This window comes from Drosophila obscura, unplaced genomic scaffold (assembly GCF_018151105.1).
Source record: "Drosophila obscura isolate BZ-5 IFL unplaced genomic scaffold, ASM1815110v1 contig_73, whole genome shotgun sequence".
NCBI classification, from domain to species: domain Eukaryota; kingdom Metazoa; phylum Arthropoda; class Insecta; order Diptera; family Drosophilidae; genus Drosophila; species Drosophila obscura.
Window position 1 is genome coordinate 4,499,340 of NW_024542865.1, and position 16,987 is coordinate 4,516,326.

At 42.1% G+C, this 16,987-nt stretch overlaps 1 protein-coding gene across 1 annotated transcript in view; it reads left to right on the top strand.

Moving 5' to 3' along the window:
* LOC111065297 (allatostatin-A receptor) overlaps nucleotides 1-16,987 on the top strand; it is a 114,440-nt gene that overhangs the window by 75,387 nt on the left and 22,066 nt on the right. Inside the window, exon 4 of the mRNA XM_022353404.2 lies at nucleotides 8,492-9,129. Coding sequence (XP_022209096.2) covers nucleotides 8,802-9,129 — 328 coding nt within the window. The 5' untranslated portion in view covers nucleotides 8,492-8,801. The remainder of the gene's footprint in view (nucleotides 1-8,491; nucleotides 9,130-16,987) is intronic.

Genomic DNA, 16,987 nt, shown 5'->3' on the forward strand with positions numbered 1-16,987 from the left:
ACAAATTGATAATTCACACAATTATCGCCTGCATAGAATACTTCAAATACGTGCACAAATTTATCAACAAATTGTTTAAATATTTAGAAGTATATTTTAGGTTTAAATTTTTCATTTTAAATTCAATAGCACTAAAAAAAAATGCAGAAATGAGCGCAGCCTCTATCGAACTGGCAGCATATTGGTGTGGCATCGTGGCATTCGATTAACCGAAATGCATCCAATTGAAATGCAGCCCCAGTAAGTGGCAGGCAGCTCCTCTAGCACCCGCCACCCGCTCCCCCAACGAGCCACTCAATGAGAATAAGCCCAATGAAAAGCCCGGGTATAAGATTGCTTGCCTGCCCGCCTTTGGCTGACCAAGCGATAAGTGCAAAAACGAAAAATCTCTGAAAATCATCAAGTGTCCCACACCCGCAGCCGAGCAGCAGCTAACCATAACCATTCATCCTTCCAAGCACGCACGACTGGGCACACACGATGGCACACAGCCACGGGACAGGGACAGGGACTGGGACAGGGACCGGCACCGAGACCATCCCAGAATGGAGGGCCAACTCTAACAGAAACTTTGATTTCTGTAAGCGCCGCCTGCTCTTCTGCTGCCCCGATCCCTCTGCGAACAACTTTTCGGATTCTGTTTGCCAGTGAAAGTGACTCGTGATGCCTTGAGGGATATACGCTGCTGCGCTGCGGATACCGGGACACGTTCCCAGTGTGGCCAACTTTTTGTTGGACAGGACAGCGTCAACTGCTTAACTTGGTCGATACAACCGTGCAACCGAATGGCAACACGCGTCTTGGCGGCCCACAGTTTCAACTGCCTGCTGATTGAACAGAGTTAGACAGATTCAGTGGATTGGGATTGGGATTGTGGCTGGGTTGAGGCGTTCTTAGTACCTACAATGGGCGTTTAACAATGCAGATATTATATTTACAAGGCAATGATTCTATAAGTACTAATAAATTAATAAATTTCTATACCTTCTATACCTTTTTCCTAACCCCCCCACCTGCAACATATTTATAGCCATATTTGTACCTTCACTTCTTGTTTATCTCTTCTCAGTGTGCTGCCCCCAAGATACATTCCATCATAAGCCCAAACATCCAGCCATCAAGTTGATCCTTAATTGCTGACGTGTCGTTTATGGCCATCATATTCGTACAAATAACAAGCTGTAGATGGTCACAAAGCTAATAGCTTTAACGACTCTTTATCATAAAAATTGGGCAAAGTGCTTGGCGAAATTTGTGCAATTTTATGGTGGCTATGACCCACGGTGACAGCTCACATGGTGGCTGCCTGCCATAATGATGGACTGAGCTGTGGAGCATGAGCTTTGGTTAGTTGGTGTTTCTGCTGCGCTTTAACCAATTAGGAAATTACTTGTGTAAAGTGTTTGCCACAAAAGCAACAGCAGCAGCAGCAGCAGAGAACACGAACGCGGACCGACCAACAGCAAAACAAATACAAATACGAACTTTTGCCCGTTCCACTGAGAGGGAAAATACATACAAAAACAACATACAACACAGACTGGGAGGGGAGAGAAACTTTTGGGCCTGCAGCTTAAAGTTTACCCATAGCTGGCAGCGATCATAAGATATGTTGGGTTCCAAGCAGCAGCCCGCATCGTTTGGTAACTGGCTAAAATCAATAGAAACGCTTCAAAACTTTTCAAACCATTAAAAAAGAAAGAGCAGAAAACAGAAAACAGAGAAAAAAGAAACCAAAACAAAATAAACCCAATGAATCTTCAAACTATTGAATGCTGAATGAAATTGCTCACTTAACCGCAGGGAATATGTGTAAGAGAAAGCATATACAGAGAGATACTCGCATGTGGACTGTTCGTGTCATTCTTGGAAGCTGGAACACTGCAAATATAATTGCAAGAATATGCAAAGTTGCATTAAATTTCCATTTTCATTTCCATGCATGAAATTTACATTTAAATTATGGCAAATGACAGCCTCGAACTTGAGCAAAGAGCGCTAATCGAAGCGGTACCAAAAGCGAGACTCACGAATAAAACCGTACGAAAATTCTTTGAAATCACTTCAACTCAATGGGTAATTGATTTGATCATACAAATCCATGAAGCGCACATTCCTCGTATAAATAATTCCTAGAGATTTATCTACGCCAAAATTTGTTGTAGTTTGTAGTTTTTATTTATTAATTTTCGAAAGCCAAGGCGAAAACTTTCGGCTAGCTGTAATTAAAAGCAAATTTCGTAAGCATATACAATGCCGCCTTCCCAGTCGATGTCTGGCTTAACTTTCGGTTGGATGGGTGCACAACTTTTTAATCAAATATGTGTCAACGCGGATTTATGAAACTAATTGACTTTAAAGGCGACTACTGCTGCCGCACCTCTCCTGCGCTCTGTGCTCTGGATTCCTGCCACAAACCGAAACCGAGACCTTGCACCCCGGCACCGGCACTGGCACCGTTCCCGCTCGGCTAGAGAGAATTAATTAAAAAACTTAATCTGCTTTCGTTATGGCAACAAATTGCCAAACGGTCGTCAGCCGTCGGGCTGTTGGTTTCCTTCGTCGGTTGATTGGGTTTTGATTTAGGTTTTCCATTATCCGTCTTTTGGCTGGCTTTAAAAATTTCCATGGAATATGGATGGCCACCTTTTAAGCGATTAATTGGCAGCCACAAACAAAACAAAAAAGACCATCTACAAGAAATGATTTATTTCAGATTTTTAATTATTAACGTAGCTTCTTTCTCTCTGACCCTAAAATAGGCTTATATTATTAGTTGGGATGAGTTGATGCTGCCAATTAATTATCTAGATAGTTCCACGAGTTCAACTAATCAATCAATAGGTAAAGGGAAACCCAAACAAAATTTAATTTATAAATGAGCAAATGTAAATATTTTCCACCACAATTGTGATTATTCCAGTTATTTTTCGGAATTTATTCAAGTTTAAAAAGAATTTATCCATTGTCAGGCAAATGACAATCTCTCATTTCACCTATCAATGCAACGGATTTTAATTTTTAATTACATTTTTGTGGCTTTTTGGCGTTGCGCTGCCCATTCCGTAGGCAATTAATTTGAAGGACCCATTTTGGACAGGCAACTGGCAAATGGCAAATAAAGCGTCATTCAAATGTGCACGTGTGTGGGATGGATGGATGGATGGATGACTGGGTTGGTTCCACTTCCAATTAAATGCGACCCATAATATCAATATTAAGCATACGCCATGATATCCGCATCTCCATCCCCGTCTCCGTCCACCTACAACTACACCTACGCTGCTGCAGTGGTATACCAGCTTTTCCTTTGTACCATCAAACATGCACGACATTTGCTGTTTGCTGTTTGCCACTGCCAGCAATGCAAATATTTCAATGGCATATTCATTTCATACAAACAGCAAATGTCGCTGCGATTCGATGCTCTAATGGCTGTCGCAGTGTGTGTGTGTGTGTGTTGTTGTGTGTGTGTGTGGGCATACACTCTGGCACATTCGAATGGGAAACTGAAACATCCTTGCAGCATCGCACGGCTGGCTTCTGGTTTCTCAGTTGATCAGCGAGTAATAATCGATTTCCGCGAAACAATTAAGGGGTTGAACAACTAATTGGACAATTACTCGTACAGCTGAAAGGCAGCAATGCGCACACCCGCAGCACTCGTCAGATTATCATTAATTTTCCTCTTCATTTTCAGTGTAATAATGCGAACTGAAAAGGTTTATTTTTATGGCATTAACAAGAGTGTTCGATTGTGCTACTTTTATGAGCTGCAAATGCTTTGATTTCTTTCTATATCCATAAACCTGTTTGCCTTCATATTCACTCTTTGATATTCCTCCTGGGCACTCTATAATCAAAGCGTTTTGCTGCATCGTTCTCTATTGCATTCAGTGCACATTCCGCTCTTTTAATGGACTAACCGCATTTGCCATGAGCAAACAACACACAAATTCATACTCATTCTCCCACAATTACCCAGGCACACACACCCACACACACTGACTCACTCACTCATTCACACTCGCGTGCACTCTACCACAGACACACACACACACACACACACGCATAGAGCTGGGAAAAGTTTTGTGCGTTGCTCATACGCCGCATTGGCAGCGACAGCAACTTTAAAGACATGTTGACTCTTGCTCTGGCTGTACCCTGCCTAAAGGTACCACAATTTTGCTTAGAAAATGGCAATAACATAGCGGAAAAATCAATTCTTATGGAGTACAATTTTGAATTATTTATTAGCATTTAAAGGAGCGTTTAAAAATGTGACCAAATTTCTCTCAGTTTAAAATATTTCTGGCTGCACGGAGACCTATTTTAGCTAGCACTCAACAGCTCCTATTTACTCGATCAGAAAACGATTACTCTGTGGAAATATTATTTTTGTTTCTAAATAGAGTATATTCCATTAATAACCAATTTATATTATATAATGGATTTATTATTGTAAAATAATCTCTGTGAGATATTTGCCCCAATATGCCATAGTAATAATCGAGCTTTAAGGGTATCTAGTGCTAGAGCCCTAGCAGATACAATTTCCTTCTGGTTTCGTTTCGTTTTGTTGTTTGTTATTTATTTTTCAATATTTTGTTTCGTTTCGCTTGTGGTGGTGGCTGCCACCGTATCCTCTTTTTGTTGCTTCTTATTTTTTTGAGTTAATTAATTATTAATATTTAATTTAGAACAGATGTTGCCTGCGTATTGGCGGCTTCAGCTAGGCATCTAATTTTATGATGGAATTTGTTGCTTCTGCTGTTGTTTCAGTTGCTACGTTGCCTTTGGCTCTTCCTGCTGCGTGTTGCCTGTTGCCTGCTGCCTCGGGACTCCCTTCAGTTCAGTTCAGTTCAGTTCTGTTCAGTTCAGTTCATGGTGTGTGCCTTATGGTATGCCAGCTCCCATGGTATGAGGTTGTGCTTCTGCTCTGCTGCTTTTATGATTCGCACTCAGGCCATAAAAACGCAATTAGATTGAACGGCAGCGTTCATAAAAGCCACATGAGCGGCAAAGTCAAGCCCAGGACCCCGGGCACCCCTCCTCAGTCTTCTAACTCTAAAAGCCCAGCCAGCCAGCCCCACTTCTAATTGAAATAAATGAAATAATCAGCTCACCGATGCCGACAATAGGGTTGTCCTGGCCCACAATTGATTGACGTAGTGAGGCCGTTGGATGGGGCAGGGCTGAGTTAAATGCCCCAACGCCTATGCCCATGCTCATGGATCCCAGAGGGAATTTGCATTTGTGGTTCTGTATTTTGGATTCTTGATTCTGGATTCTGGTGCATTGTGTTGCATGTGTGCCAGTGCTGGCACGAAGCTCTTTTTGGCGCGCACAATGCTGCGTATACGTAATCTCTCCCCAATCTCACTGACTGACTGACTGATTGACTGTCTGGACTGGGTTAGTGTGCGTGTGTGTGTGCGTGTGTATGCCACACGGATTGGCGTGGCATAGAGTGTCATTGTGAAGTGATGTGAAGTGAATCATTGCACTTGTGCACAGCCACTGAAAAGCTTAAGCTCTCATGAATAGACTCAAAGACATAATTGAAGCACATCCCATGCGAAGTGATGGGCATTAATGAATTTTCTGTCGACTCACCAATCACCAATCATCAGTCTCGATCTGCCAATTTGGTTTTGTGCCTCGAATCCGATTAGCTATGCATATCCATGGCGACTCAACTGCAATCGAAGTCGGCGGAAAATCTGCATAAAAAACTGGTCGACTAATTGCTGCGAATTGTCACTGGACGCCTGATGGGTTACAGATCTGTGACAGTGCAGTGCAGTGGTCATAAATGAGTTATGAATCTATCCAAAACTGTTCAACTAATTCGAATGAATAGTCTGTGAAGTTGCTAAAGGAAAGGGCTACAAAGGCTTTCAGCAATATGTTTAGAAATCATTAATTTTAAGCGCTCGAAAGCTCGAAATTCGTTTGGAACATCTTCAGATATGTCAAAATCCTTGAGTTGTTGTATAAAAGAAAAAATATATCTGAAAGTTGTCCATCCCTGAATCAGATAATCCCCTTTTTGTTTTAATGCTCCAAAAAAGTGACTGTTTCCCACTGCCTAGACGACATTGTTGTGCCTCAAGTGCCTCTGCACATCGGACACTTTTCACTTTGGCCTTTCGTCGCGGCGCTGTGCAACTAACAAATTCAATTTCATGGCCGGTTTGCCCTCGTGACACTGCCACGGCCACACAGACACAGACAGTAAGGGGCCACAGACACAGGAAGAGCCACTGAAACGAGGATTGCCGGATGGACGGAGGACGCTCTGTTGCCTGTTCAAACGGCAGCTCTTTTATTCGCCTCTTAATCCATAAACAGTTTGCCGCAGAGCGAAATTGGCCCGAGCAGCCGTAAATCAAAACAGCTTAAAATGCTCAACATAAATCGTTGAGCATCTACTCACACCCACACGCACACGCACACCCTACCCTACCCGACCCGACCCGACCCGACCATTCCCTTAACGCCATTCCGTTTTGATTTAAAACACTTTACCATTAAATACCGTTTACTAGTCCATAATTCTAACTTGAGTACACACTCATAGCGTTAGATAGCGCTAGGCAAATGAACATAATGAATGAGCAGTGGCAAAACATTGCGAAATAATTACTGCTGTTTGGATTTAATTAAAAGTCCCTGCCCATCAAGTAATAATTCAGCTTGTCGCTGGCCCAGAAAATGCCAATTTGTTAGATGCGCAAACAAAAATGATACAAATACGAGCCTCCAGATATCTATCATCTGCATAATTTATATCTGTCTGTCTGTCTGTGTGTTTGTATGTCTGTGTGTCTGTTGGGGCATGCGACTGTTGCGGGGGCTGCCAAATCTTATGCATACAGTGGGGAGGCCAAATCACGCCTCCAACTTTGTGCTGCAAATGCCAATTTGTTGATGTATGCTTATGTCTAGCTCTACTTTTTTTTTCTTTGCTCTCCAAATTTATTCCGACAACGAATTGTCTGTGCTGAATCATCGTCTATCGTCTGCTTTCTTGGTGTGGCATGTTGCGGGAGGGGCAAGTGTGTTTCCCAGCTTTCTGTACTCAGAAATGTACTCATTTATTATTGCCAAATCTTTTCCCATGAAATTTGTTAGGCTCTTTATTCAGTGTATTCCCATTTTAAAGTCTCGCTATCAACTTAAATGATTGTGAATTTAAGGGAGACAAATTTCCCCACCAAATGTGTAATAATTATGAAAAATTGCATTACAAATTTGTGGCCAGTAACTTTGCTTTAATATTGTATTTTATGAAATTCTATCTAGAGATTCATTCGTCCAAAGTCTTCTTATATACTCATACATACATATATGTATGCAATGCCTCGCGTTGTCGTCATCGTTTGTCAAGGGTTCTGTTGGGCCCATTTCCATCAAATCATTGCGTTCGACATCAGCACCAGCATATACATACATACAGTACATACCCACCCAATGATGTTGTTCTTTTTTGTTTTTGTTTATTTTTTGTTTGTTTTTTTTTGCTACTTGCCTAATAATATGTTAATTGACAGCTTAAGCCAACTGTCAGCCCTTGGTGCGTGCCATTTCAGACACGACATGACAGCACATATGTCTCCTCGATTAGAACGTCTGTCTGTTAGTTGTCTCTGTGTCTGTGTCTGTCTCTGTCCGCAGAAGGTTCACACCAGCAGGCCCTGCAGCAGTTCGAGTGTAATGGCAGTGGCAGAAAGATAACATGAGGTGGATACTTCCATATGTACATATGTACGAGTGCCATCCATCGTTGGCTAATTGATGCACACAGCACGTGGCGTAATGTCTATATATGTATGGTTTTTTTTTTTATTTTATTTTTATTCTTTTTTTGGCACAGCCTTCACTTTGCCACACTGGCCCTGATTTCAACATCAATGTTATTCATTAAAGTATGCAAATGTGATGAACGTTTGCCAAGGTCCACTCTCTCCCACTGCCATGCATTCATCACTCCTCTCCATCATGGCCCCAAATTTGCCCATTCGTGTAATGGAATTAAATTATTTTTTGCATAATTTTTACATGACCATGCAGATGATAGGCAATGGAACAGTGGAATGAAATGGTGGCAGAGCAAATACAAATTCTACTCTTTTATTTCTTTATTTTCTTTTTGTTTCTTTGGGAAATTTTGATTAGAGCAGCACTTGCTACCAATGTAACCTTTCGATTTTCCCAATTGCATATTCATTGTCCATTCCGTCACTCAATTAGCGAATCATCGAACGAAAAACTGGCAACATTTTTTCCACGGCCACACTTTACTTTCATTCAGTTGAGCGAGCACAAAATACACTGCACCACCCACAGGCTGGCCACAGCTGCGACCTTGACTGTCCATCCATTATCTGACTGGTGCCCATACCTCCAGATAAATACATACATGCAGATATATGCAGATATCTGTACAGACATATTTATTATACGACTCTAAATTTGTCTCTTACAGCAGGATATAATTAAACGGCAACCGTGTGCCCCCGCCAGTGGAAATGCCCGTCATGAGGTAGGCGTGGCTGTGGGCATACTATAAATAAATCTAAAATGTAACAAAAACATGATGAAATATATGCAACCGAAAACAGTGAAATTCCACTGAAGAACGAAAAACAAACAGACAGTAGTAGCAGAGAAGAGCAATTAAAAATCTCTACGAAAAACCCAACTACAAATAGACAACTTAATTGAGAAAGAGTGAAGGAGATATACATATATATTCCATATTATACATATATACTCATCGTAAAAGAGGCGTAGAAATGGGCAAAAGTCTGGCCATGGCACTATTGTTGGCCGTCCTAATTAGCAGTTGGCCTTTGGCCAGTGAGGGAGCTACAAGCAACAATATGAACAACTATGAAAACAACACTATCTACAACAGCAACAGCAACAACAACAACAACAACAACAACAACTATGGCAACAATTCCAGTAATTATCCATTCACAACCGACCAACATGCGAATGATTCGATGGACTATGATCCGGATAGCTGGCCCTTGGAGCGCATTGTATCCACCATAGTGCCCGTCTTTTTCGGCATTATTGGTTTTGCCGGACTCCTCGGCAATGGCCTGGTCATACTGGGTAAGTATCGTTAAACATACAACTAGTACGACTCGTTAAAACGCATGCCACACACAGCAACAGGAACTCAAAAAGAAGCAAAAAAAAATGCGGCAACCTTCCCAACAGTTGTTTCATTAGCGACCTCTGGTGTTGGCCCGCCGCTGGCAAATTATGCGTAATAATTGCAAATGAAAATGGAGCCTAGCCTGGCCTGGCTTGGCCCGGCCAAATGGGGAAGCTGAAGTGGGGGAAAAGGCCATAAAAATGCCTGCAAAAGTTGCGCATTCGAGCGAAAGCTAATTGATTTTTTATATCCTGCAGAGTGTGCAAACATCAGGGCAAGAGTGGGGGGCATTGTCTGAGCCCCCGATGCGATCATTAAGATTGCAATTCTGCAAATATTGCAAAAGTTTACAAGGCAAACAATGGCATATACATATATAATATGTAGTTGTAACTATGTATTTTATACCCATTGCAGGCTGCATATAGAAACAGAACTGAGCAGAATATAAGTAAAAAAAAACATACATACATCGACATGTATCTCCAAGGTCCAATATGCAATAAATAAAGTATATTCTAAATCGAAAATATGCATATGAAACGAATGGTCTTTAGTGTCAGTTTAAATCCCATTTTTGGTAGGATTTTTTTTGCGAATTTAGCTCTGTTTTTAAATCTTATTTTCCTTCAATGTAATTGTTTGCCTTAAATATGAAACCCTATATACAAAAAGTGTTCTCTCTACACCATTATCGGCACTTCATTAGTCAGCAAAATTGGTTACTATTCAAGCGAAAATGCAGCCTCGCGAATGAATGATTTTGCTGCCCCAAAAAGTAGGCAATGAAAAATGTTGCACATCTCTTTAGCTCGCAAGCGGCCACTCAAATGGGGCTTAGTTAAGGGCTAAGCAGGTATGAGGGGAGGCGGGGGAAATTCTGACACTTGAATGAATGTTGGTATATATGCGCATGTATGTGTGTGTGTGTGTGTGTGTGCTCTATCACTAAATCTCAACAGGCGAACTCATTTTGCATGCAATTTTGTTTTTGGTTTTTTTTCTATGCTTTTTTCTCTTGCTCGGGGTGCAACCTTGATGTAAGAATCTCAGACACCATCTCACCTTAGCTTGAATGAGTGTTTATGCATGTGTAAGTGTTCGTCCCCGCGTGTATGTGTGCCACACCCACTTCGGGTGTTTCTCCGGTTCGCTTTTTGCTAAGCCTCAACAACAAAGGCAAAAAAAGGGAAACAAGCTCAAACAGCAATACGAGAAGCTAAAATAAGACGACAAAAAATAGGTACGAAGCGCTGTATGGACGAGCATATTAGCTAGATTATGCTCTATACGCCACAATCCATAATTTAATATAATAATTAAACAAAAGCAAATTTTCATAGCTGCTTAATTGTAAAAGCAATCCAAAGACACCAAAGAAACGCTTTTCCGAATAGCACAAAGGGTATATCTTGTGCTCGACGCTATGAAAAGTCAGCAGCTGCAAGTGTAACGGTAAAACTAAACCCATGACGTCAAGCGCTGCTGACACTTTTCTGCCTTGCCAGCCACCCACACCCACACCCTTCAAGTCTCTTGCTCTTGAGCTCATCACAAAAGGGGGAAAATTAAAGGAATCCCAGGCAATGGCAACTTGAACAAATATATTTAAAATAAAAGCGACTTTAATTTTGGTCTTCCCGCGATGCTTAATAAATACAGTGCGTTTCATGGCTTTAAATGAAGTTGCCTGGCCTTTGGCCAAGTTTGGTCGACAGGCAACGCGGACGAGCAGGAGGAGGAGTAGGTGTAGGAGTAGGACTATGAGTAGGAGGTAGACCAAGTTTTGCGCTAAAGTGAAAGAAATGCTCAGAGAATGGGATGGCCAAACAGCCAGGCCACACGCCCACTCAGGTGCGGGTAACGAACTAAAAAACTGTGTGCCAGTCCAGGCAGGTCAACACCCACCCACCCAGCCACCCACCGCCCGCCCCGCGCATCGACGCTGTCAGGTGCCGGTTGGGAAAAGTTTTATTAAAGTCGCAAGTGGTATCTTATTGCCTCTCAACACCCACCACATCAGGCCGCTTCGCTCTCCCTCCCTCCCTCCCTTCCCCCCCCTCCCTCTCTCTCTCTCTCTCTCTTCCTCTCTCTATTTATGGCCTCTTCTGTTTGGATACTGCTGCTGCAGTGTGTAAAGCCACTTTGTCAGCTGCCTTGTCGGCGGCATTATGATAAATGATTTGTAAATGAACGTATGGATTTTATGGCAAATTATGAAAGTAAAAATTAGTGACACTTCACGGTGGCACCAAACAGCAGACCGAAGCAGCAAAGAAAACTTCTTAGTCAAGTTCTTGAAGTGGGACAAAAAAATTAAACAGAAATGTTATGACACGTATGGATACTCTAGCAAATATTTGTGCATAAAAACAAGCAGGATATACATACATACATATATATGCCTTGGTATAGTTGTAAAAATATATAAGCTGGAGGAAACAATTTAGTTTGAATTTAGTTAAGCGATCGTTTCGTTATTAAACTACGAAAATATATGCAAAAAATCGTGAATAATTGTATGAAAAATTACTCTCAAAGCATACTCTAAGCTCTATCAGCATCATTCATATACACACATATGAGCACCCAACAGAGCCGCTTAGCCAACGCACTCTTACACGTAGTACCCCACAGGATTAAGCTGCCTTCAGCTGCGCGTGTATGTGTGTGTGTGTGTAGAGTGCAAGTGTGTATTTATGGCTCATGGAAAGATAATTTGTCAAAATGCCATTACGCATGGCCAGGCGATGGCTGAAAGAGGCAGCAGGCGTACATCATCAGCATCGGCATCGGAGCATCGGAGCATCAGAGCATCGGAGCATCAGCATCAGAGCATCATTATCAGTGGAGGTGAAGGTGTGGTGTGCTCAAGGGCTGTGCATTTTATCTGCATTTTATGGCAGGATAAGTCAATTTTCATATGCTATCCACGCACACACACACACACACATCACTGAACGTTATCTCTCTCTCTCTCTCTCGCACATGTTGATGGATGAGAGGCCGCCCTGGCCTGTCACCTTGGGGGACTTATGAGCGAATGAGAAGAGTTCAAAAGTATTAAATTTGAAATTTAAATATTTTGTTTTTGGATCGTACGGTGTGCCACGGGGGAAATACCCTTAAGTCGAAAACTATTTGTGAATTGTGAATTGTGATATGCATCGGATTTGGTTTCGGGTAATCTGACAGGCAGGCAATTCACCAAAACTCAAACAGAGAGCAGAGCAGGGCAGAACGGACTGGCAAACAATACGAGTGGCTATGTATGTGTATATTTATTTGCCAAATGTATGCATAAGTTCTGCCGAACTGCCAGTGCCCAGCGCCCAGTGCCCAGTGCCCAGCGCCCGCACACACAACAACTCTGACACAACTGTCAACAGCAATTTGTGTAAATTTAGCAGAAGCAACAACCGCAAAACATATACACAAAATCAGAGTATCAGAACCGCTGCTGCCCCGTACCGTACCGCACTGCTGCGTGGGGTGGGTTGGTGTACGATTAATTATAATTTATGCCTTCCGAACACGAGGCGAGAATAGTCGGACCACATTGTCACTTCAATTTGCATTAGCCTTTGTCAGCACGGCACACACAGTTCGCTTTGACAGGCAGCGCCATCCATACATACATACATATATATGTAAGTATTTTTGAGCAGCAAAATCAGACGAGCTGTGCTGCTGTGCTGCTGGACAGCTGGGGTGCAGCACAAAATTCTGTTATAAAATTGTAATTGGCCCGACGAGCACGAACGTGACTCTGTCCCCAGGCATAATCCCCCCCTCTCGCTCCACTCATTTCCCACTCCCACATTATGTTTTTTTTTGTTCGCCACTTTTAGTTTTTGTTTGTCGTCCTGTGCTGTGTCCTGTCCGGCTACCCCGACAAGGCTGACAAATTTGATTTGCACGGTGACAAAACAAAAAAAACAAAAAAAACTAAAAACCCAAAGCAAAACCCTAACCGAAAACATGTTTCACATTCGACACAGCTCTGCGCTCTGCTCTCCCTCTCTCCCTCTCTCTCCTTCTCTTTGACTTTTTGTTTCGTGCTTGCTATCCTTTTTATTCAACGGATGGACAGATGGAACCACAAAATCAACTTAAATGAAAGTGTAATACAATTTCGTTTTTGGGGTAGAACGTTAGAAAATCTCATAGCCATAGTCATGATGGGGGATGGGTAGCGGTAGCGGTAGCGGTAGGGGTAGAGGTGGCCTGTGTTCACACCTGTGTGTTTTTGCCACCATGCGATCTGGCATTTGAAGGCCATGGCATTGACACGAGCCGTAAATTGTGTGCACTCTTGTTATTGTTATTGTTATTATAGCGATTCGCTTGAAAATGCTGTGCAGTTACCCATTTGCCCATTTGCCCATTTTCCGTTTCCCATTCGCATGTACGCACATATAGCCGGCGGTGGTCGGTGTTCGGTGTTCGGTGGTTGGTGGCATTTTCCGACTGGTTAAGTGTAAACAATTTGTTTTGGGTTCTGGCTTCTGTGCATGATTAGAAATTCGAGAATTGCATTATTTTGTAGCCATAGCAAGCAGCTTTTTCTTTGTGGTGACTATGTTGCGTTCCATGGCATGTATGTAGTTTTTGTCTGCCGAATGGTTGCATCCTTTGCGGGATTCCTTAACAGAGCATTCAATACGTGAGCAAGCAATCACATCAAGCGAGAATTGAATTAAATTGTGGAATTAGGTTACTCAACTGAGTGTTGATTTAATTACAAACAAATGCCTGCACAAAAATCAGTACGAGTTTCCTGTTAATTAAGCGAATATTCTACGAGTATTGTTGCTGAAATATTATGACCAGAGGCAGTCAAAATAAGTGAAGTAATTTCGGAGTTTTAAGCCGCTTCAAGTGGCTTGTGCTTATTGCATAATGAAATCACACAGTCCCATTATTTGAACACGACTCATTATGGAGGCCAGTAATTGGCTCTCCTCAACATTTTATTTGCATCGAAATTTATTCGCAATTAAAATTTTGCGATTAACAACGAACTCTTGGAGTTCTGTTATCTTCGGCAGGGCCTTTGTTTTATGATCCAATTAAAGTCTGTATGTGTGTGTATGTGTGTTCGTGTATGTGTGTTCGTGTATGTGTGTGTGTGTGTGTTTGCTTTGCATTGAGCCTGCCGGGGCTTAAGCCTTTGCCTCTGCTTAGCACAGGACCATTAAGTGCATAAATGATGGGGCCAGAACGCAGGATATGCAGGAATATTTTGGGCCTGCAATGGCCAAAGGAAACCAGTACAGTTGTCGCACCCTAACTAAGGCAATTAATTTTAATTTTCATAAGCAAACACACGCAGAGAGAACCAGAGAGAGCGAGCAGCACACACACAGACGTAGACAAAGAGAGCGAGAGAGAGAGAGAGAGACATCCTGTTTTGTCACATAAATATCCGGTCACAAATAGAACGACAAAACCTCTGTCCCTTGGTCTGTCCCTTTTCTTGTATGGTTTCCCTTTCGCTGTACGTAAGTATTCAACAATCTCGAGAGTTGTTAGAGCCGGACAATGATGCGCTGTTATCCCACCAATCATTTTGAGTTGGGGGTTTGGCCGCTTCATTTGCCAGCCTATACAAATAAATTTTTAATGCCAGACATGACAACAGCAGCAAAAACAACAGCCCAAAGGAAATGAAGAGAAAAACGGAGCAGAATGGAAAAAGCACAAAATGAATTTATTTGGCACTGTTGTACCTGAAGGCGCCATAGATATGATGAGGGAGCGATTTGTTTGCGCCTCTGTGGCTGAAGTCTTCCAAAATAAACAAAAAAATAAATAAATATAATTTATGTACTATATATGACGGTACTTAAATATTATTTCAAGGCACTGACGAATAAATCAATTGGGCCTTGCCCATTAGTAATTAGATCATCTGATGCACACGACCAAAGTCTCGACCACAGCTCAAAAACAAATGGCAAATCGCGGCTCCCATCCAAACAATAGCTCGATTCTGGCAAATCATTTTCAGCCCCCAAATGAATTTGTTCAACAAATCTTTCGGTTTTTTTTTTTTTGTTTGTGTTGTTGTGGAAATACTCGTAAGGCAGGCTTTGATGCCAACCAATCAGTATGAAGAATCCGATGCCAACTCAACCAACATTACCAACGACTTGCATAGGTATTTCCAATACAATCAGACACCTTGATATTGGCCACAAAAGCATTATCAATCCGCCCGCAGAATTATTATCTCAGCTGCTGTTTGGCTACGATGCCAATCGTCAATGAAGAAACAATACAAAATTGTAGAAAACTGCAGCTTTCAGGCTCAATATATTTTCCGGAATAGCCACAGAAATAGCTACAAAAAACGCAATAAAAAATCGTTCAATTATGATGGATATCTACGCTGCAAATGCCGAGTGCCAAATAATGAAAGTTTGCCAACAAATTAGGTTTTTATCATCTAAAACTTTTCATGTCCGTTCGATGTATATTCTGTGCTACAGTATATTAATTTTGAATACCACAAATCAAAAGTCCAACTATTTTTTGTGGTTTCAGCCATTAAACTTGACTTGCAATAGCATAATGTGGGTGCAAATGTCAGGCAGCAATCAAGTCGGAATTACCTAAAGTACCTAAAGCGAATGTAAATGATTAACTATCCAAGAATATATCCATGTAAATATGGCTGTACACTCACATCGTTACATACGAGCATAGGCATAGGCATAAGTAAGCGTGTGCCCTGTCCAACAATGCTATTTTAGCCTTTCAATAATGACAACTGCAGCCACAACAACAACATTAAAATCAACATAAGTATCCAAAGCATTCAAACATTGCCAACAAACATCAACATTAGAATCAGAATCAACGTCGGCATCATCAGACATCATTATCATTCAGAAACAAATGTATATCAATCAATCAATCAGACAGTCGGGAATTCGCCTGAGCAGTCGCAAGAGCAAAATTCTTTAAAGAGACACAGACACAAAAAGCGGGCAGATGCTCGCTCTTGAAACTTTCTCTGGAAAAGTGTCGCCTGCTTGTCGGTGAGCTTCATTGCATTGTTGGATTATTGATGGGATTTGCATCGAGCAGCTGACAAACAAACAAAAAATCTACGGCCACTTGCCAGTTGGGGCTGCGAAGCCAAGGCCAAAACCAAGCATGTGGCAGAGCTTAGGGTGGGAGCATTGGAGGCTGAATAGCTACCTGGCCATGAAGGCGGCAGGCGATGCCATATGGCCATCATGGACGCAGATGTGTTGACAAGAGTGCGCCACGAGTGTGACGACAAGGAGGGGCTGAAGAGGCCCACACAAAAGAGTCAGCAAATAAAAAGATGTTCCCAAATGGTTAAGCCAACCCGGCAAAAATGTTAAGCGCAGAATATAAATACAGTAACAATCAAAGAATGGGATTCGAAATACCCGAAGCTCAATGCACATTCATGGCCCCACCGACTAGTTACATTTCCTCTGGAATTTTTTTAAGTTTTTAAGTGTAGTAAAGGTGCATCCCTCTGACAGTAAATGCTGGCCAGTTTGGGGGAATCCACACGGCTTCTGAAACAAACTGATAGACTCCTTGAGGCGAGGCATGGGTCCTGCTGTCAGCAGCTAACAAACTGTGGCTGATTGCAGGAATATCCCAATACTCGTACCTGCGAAACTTGATTGAAATCGTTTTCGGGAATATCATCATCAGGGGGCGAGTGCATAACAGTGTGGAGCTTGAGCTCGAATCTTGTCTGGCATACCTGTTTGAGAGCCTTTGTTCTTATTTCGAGGCCCTCTCACCCGGTTCGGGGCTTGG